The following is a 6,000-nucleotide window of genomic DNA, read 5'->3' as shown; positions in this document are numbered from 1 at the left end:
GTATGAATACAAGTTTGGAAAATACGGTCTATAACAGTCTAAGACCAAATAGATTAAACAAGGAGATGGGGAAGGAGATACAAGGTCTGCGAAATATGGCAACTACTTCTGAATCTCCGAAAAATCAACCGTGCGAGAGAATCAACATCCGCTATGCCCGGGAACACCTAGATCTGCACACGAAGTGCAGAGTGTAGTATGTGCACAACCAACTCAGTAAGTAATAATAATAAATAAGGAACTGAAGATAGTGACGAGCTACACAGTTATAGTTCATTTTCAGTAATTCTAGCAAAGAAAAGACATGTTTTCAAATCTAGTAGTTTAAGTCAAATCAGTTCTATACAGTTCAAGTTCATGTAATCTGGATATAAAATCTTTCAAAGAATTTCACAACAATGACAGATAGAAACTATGTGCAACAACAAACGAAAAGCAAGTACAGCCTCTCAGGACAATAATCACTCACTGGACTACCAGCCCTCAGCACTCACACTCAATGGGTACCCACGCTCACTGGAGGTGTATAGACTCCGGAGGGGCTCCTACAACCCAAGCGCCATAATCCGCACGGACAACTCACGTGCTTCACGGACAACTCACGTGCTATAGTATCCTTACCTTGCCGACAGGCCCTCGGCCTTACTCAGTCCTCAACCTCTCTAGTCTCTCGGGCTCTTGGAAATCACAAAGATCAGCCCAAACAAAGATAACATAGTGTATCAACAAAATCAAGAATGGCTGAGGTATGATACGCAAGTAAAATCATGACTGAGTACAAGACAATAATTAGCAAATAATTCAACAAGTACGCGACCTCTATGGGTCCCAACAACACTATCACATAGCCTAAGCATGATTTACAGTTAAATTTCTTTAACACATAGAGAGCATATAGCTAACAACAAGTTATTCAACTTTACAGTTTCACGGGACGGACCAAGTCACAATCCGCTCGGTGCACGCCCATACGCCCGTCACCTAGCATGTGCGTCACCTCCAAAATAATCACGTGATACAAAATTCGGGGTTTCACACCCTCAGGACCAGATTTATAACTGTTACTTACCTCAAAATGTGAAATTCTTTACTATGCTATGCCTTTGCCTCGCAAATCATCCTCCGGATACCTCGAATCTAGTCACAATAATTCATTTCAGTCAATAAAATTTATTGGAATTAATTCTATAAGAAAATATTAATTTTCCGTATAAATCCGAAATTTAGCTCAAAAATCGCCCGTGGGGCCCACATCTCGGAACCCGATAAAATTTACAAAATTCGAAAGCCCATTCAACCACGAGTCTAACCATACTAATTTTACCAAAATTCGACCTCAACTCGACCTCCAAATCTTCAAATCTTATTTTCAAATCCCTAAGTTCAAATCCCCAATTTATACCTCAAAAACATGTAATCTAGTCGAATTATTCGATGATAATTCAATATTATGGGGTAGAAAGGATCACAAGGGATTTACCTCAAAATTTCACGTGATTTCTCGCTCAAAAATCGCCTCACCCGCTTTTGAAAATGTCAAAAATAACAAAATCTCGGACTCCTTTGTTTTTAACATTCTAGCGAGGAGTTTCGATTAAAAGGAGCCGCATCTGCGATCAAAGCTCCGCTTCTGCGGAAAAATCACTTAAGCCTGCCTCCGCTTCTTCGATCAAGGGACTGCATCTGCGCTCATCGCAGGTGCGAAATTTCCCTCGCACCTGCGACCACTGCCTCACAGCCCTCTGCCCGCATCTGCGCTTGCAAGGCTCGCTTTTGCGGGCTCGCACATGCGATGAAATTTTCGCAGGGGTGATTGCATCAGATGGAAGAAACTTCAGCTTTTTCTTCTAAGTCCGAATTTGATCCGTTAACCATCCGAAACTCACCCGAGGCACCCGCGATCTCAACCAAATATACCAAGAAGTCCTAAAATATCATACGAACTTAGTCGAACCTTCAAATCACCTCAAACAACGCTAAAACCATGAATCATACCCCAATTCAAGCCTAATGATCTTTGAAATTTCAAGTTTCTACAAACGATGCCGGAACCTATCAAATCGCGTCCGATTGACCTCAAATTTTGCACACAAATCATAAATGACATAACGACGGTATTCAAATTTTCAGAATCGGATTTCGACCCCGATATCAAAAAGTCAACCCCCAGTCATACTTCCCAAAAATTCGACTTTCGCCATTTAAGCCTAATTCCACTACCGACCTCCAAATAAATTTTCGGACATGCTCCTAAGTCCAAAATCACCGTACGGAGGTATTGGAATCATCAGAATTAAATTTCGAGGTCGTTTACACATAAGTCAATATCTGGTCAATTTTTCCAGCTTAAATTTTCAATTATGAGACTAAGTGTCTCCTTTTACTCCGAAATCCTCCGGACCCAAACCAAGTAAGTTATAAAATAACTATAAAGCATAACTTGAACAGTAAATGGGAAAACAAGGTTATAATACTCAAAACGACCGGTCGGATCGTTACAATAATACAGTCTGATTCGTATAAGCAATCTTTTGCGCATATATAAATTGTCAAGTACTTATTATAAAAAATCAACAAACGATTATGCCTTAAAAACCTGTGCCTACATATTGTCATAGTCGATAACGTCGTAGTAATCAAATGACACTGCTTGTGGATGATAAATCACCAATAATAACGTAATAGTGTCATACTGTCGTATTGTGGTAGAGTCGGGAATTCATATAAGAGAATTTTAATAAGTAAAAAAAATCTCACACAGAGAATTTGAACCTATAAGTACCTATAACACAAAGTAATTTTTGAACCCTATCTGCCATTTCACTATGATATTCCCTTGCATCAACAGAATTACCAACTTATATATATAATATAAGTACAAATTTATTTTTTTGCTCTATTGTTTGCACTGTATAATTTTTCAATGGGAATTAAATTGAACCCTCGCCCCTCTTGTTCCAACCATTTTGACATGACGTATAATCTAAGCACGCTAAGAGGTCAGGGTGTTACAATACATATATAGTACAATATTAAAAAACCTAACATATATGAGACAAGATATATAAAAGAACATAATATATCATTAATAGAGCAAAGTACAAGCAATCGTACAATCGTTGAAACCAAAAAAAAAAAAGAAAAAGAAAAAATAAAAGCACACACTAATCATAAGAATGTAAATTTTCATATTTTTGTTGCATACCACTCAAGATATTATCTAGAGATGATTCACCTACGAAGAACTAGATGAGTTATCTGCATTCTCTCGAGGAGCTTGTGACGAGGATGAAGCTCCATTCTCCAACTGCTTTAAATGATTGTCCAAACCAAAGACAAGGCCATTTAACCAAGCTTCATACTTGGTTATATCATCGGCATTCAATTGGTCAATCGATTCCCGTTGATCTATTTGTCTAGTCTCATTCAACTGATCAAATAAAAGCATTTGTTGGGAAGCAATCTTTTCTCTCATTTTAAACTCTTTAAGCCTATCGCAGCTTTGGTTTACTTTGTTATGTAAATATGCAGCAACAAGTTGTGTAGTATCGTTTAATTCTATATTTGGATTGTCAAAACGATCTAAAACTATATTAGCCGTTGGGTGAAAAAGAGAAAATAGATTACCACTCGGCGAAGAAAGAACTATTCCTATATCGGCGCCACTTTCCCTAACAAGTTTACTTGTTTTCTTATATAAGCCCGATCGGCGCTTTGAGAATGTAGCGTATCGGTGGTCTTCCCTTTCTATTTTTACTAAAGGAACTTTTTGACGCCCTGCAGTTTTCTTCTCTGCAGTCTTCTTCTCCTCCTCCTCTATTGCAATCTTCTTCTCCTCCTCCATTGCTAAAACAAAATAAAATTTATTGCTCAATTGTTTTCAATAAAAGTGGCTTACAGAAAAAGATAATATCATGGGTATTTATATACTCATGTTAAGAAGTTATTCACAATAGTAATTGAATTTCTAGCCAAATATTAAACTAGAAAGTAATCTTCTTCATATTGAAAATTATAGTAAATTTTTTAAATTGATTTGATACTTAGAATATGATTTGCACGTCACTAAAAAGGTAACTGATTTAATATACTTAATTAAATCTACCAAGTAATAATAAACAATTATGAACATAAAATGATAGAACATTAGTTACTTACCAAAGACTTTCAAACCTTTATAGTAACTAAATCAAATTATTTACTTGCACAAATAGAAATAAATTTACCATTTGGATGTTTGTTAACCATTGTATTGTATCGTATTGTTACTTTAAATACGATGTTTGTTTTGATTGTTAATTAAATTTTATTGTATCGTATCGTTAAATCCATCGTTACGTAACGATCCTTTATTATTATTAAATAATTTTATTTTATCATTTACCCTATCTTTTTATATACCGTATCATAATTTCTTTTTATAATATTGGAAGTTTATTCTTCATATTGCTAGTGTGTGATATCATAAAATGACGACAAACGGCACAATCTATCCAAACATTTTATTCATCAAACGATACAGTACAATACAATACAATACAATACGATATATTCATTGGATTTTTTAATATAAATACAGGGTTTGAACAAAAGCTACTGGGTTTGGCCGACCATGCAAATAATACCGTAGCTCCGCCCCTGATAGAGATTAGTAGCAATAGTGAAAGTCAAGCATTCAAATTAATATTAACCAGATGCGAAATTTAATTTGAATTAGAAAATATTTTAATGTGCTTAACAAAGTAAATGTGAATGTAATTTGAAGAGAAAAACTTTCAGGTTTTATGATTTTAAAATTTTGGAAATGCATTAACATCAATAGAACAAATTTGACACTTAACTTGTAACGGAAAATGTTAAATATAACGAAGATCAACACAAATTGCATACCACAAAATTCTTAAGTTTGTGAAAGACTTAAAAGTAAATTTATTATACGGAAAAGGGTCAAATATGCCCTGAACTGTTGAAAATATAGCAATATTATCCTCCATTTGCATTTGGGTACAAAATTGCCCTTGTCGTTAATAAAGTGGTTCACTTTTGCCACTCCCCACTAACAGATTCCACATCAAGAATAATTTTGTACCCAAATACAAATAGAGGGCATAATTGCTCTATTTTTAATAGTTCAGGGGCATATTTGACCATTTTTTATATAAAATAATAATTTTTTGCTGAGTTGAAAAGGTCCAGATATGCCCCTAAACTATTAAAAATAGAGCAATTATGCCCTCCGTTTGCATTGGGGTACAAAAGAAGGGCACGATTTTATACCCAATTGCCCACATTAGAGAAATGTAAAAGTGGAATTTGTGATAGTAACTTATGGATGTATCGATATGCGATTGCAAATTAAAATAGGAAGACGAAACGAGTCCCTTTAATGGGAGTATTGTATGGTTATCTTACATGCTAGGACTTAGGAGTTCAAAGAATATAAAAATCAAATCACACGAATTTGATTTAGTAAGAAAATAATAAGTAAAAAAAGTGAAGCAGGAGGTTGTGATCAGCTGGCCGGAGGGATTTTCCGGTTAGATTTCTCGTCATAATAGTAATTACTATGTAAAAGATTTGGCAAGACATTCCTTTCCCTTTTTTTTTTTTACAAAGAAGACTTTTTCTCCAACATAGATTTTCAACTCAGCAAAAAAATATTATTTTATACGGAAAATGGTCAAATATGCCATTGAACTATTGAAATTAGAGCAATTATACCATCCGTTTATATTTGGGTACAAAATTGTCCTTGATGCAGAGTCTGTTAGTGGGGAGGGGCAATAATGAACCACTTTATTAACGACAAGGGCAATTTTGTACCCAAATGCAAACGGAGGGCATAATTGCTCTATTTTCAATAGTTCAGAGGTATATTTGAACATTTTCCGCAAAATACGAAGAAACATTAATACCATTTTGCCTTCGTAAAAGACGTCGTGATTATAGAAATTAATAGATATCCCCGGTCTAATTAGAAAATTTTTTGCAAATTTTGTG

General features: G+C 35.0%; 1 protein-coding gene across 1 annotated transcript; it reads right to left on the bottom strand.

The window, feature by feature from the left end:
- Nucleotides 1–3,235: 3,235 nt before the first annotated feature.
- On the bottom strand, nucleotides 3,236–3,844 carry LOC138899337 (agamous-like MADS-box protein AGL61). Its single transcript, XM_070185498.1, has one exon. The coding sequence runs from the start codon at nucleotides 3,842–3,844 to the stop codon at nucleotides 3,236–3,238; it is 609 nt and encodes a 202-aa protein (XP_070041599.1).
- Nucleotides 3,845–6,000: the final 2,156 nt, after the last annotated feature.

Source organism: Nicotiana tomentosiformis, chromosome 9 (genome assembly GCF_000390325.3).
Source record: "Nicotiana tomentosiformis chromosome 9, ASM39032v3, whole genome shotgun sequence".
NCBI lineage: Eukaryota > Viridiplantae > Streptophyta > Magnoliopsida > Solanales > Solanaceae > Nicotiana > Nicotiana tomentosiformis.
This window is presented reverse-complemented; position numbering and strand designations above follow the sequence as displayed.

Coding starts and splice junctions, on each gene's coding strand:
- LOC138899337 (XM_070185498.1), bottom strand. CDS start 3,844: ATGGAGGAGGAGAAGAAGATTGCAATAGAGGAGGAGGAGAAGAAGACT.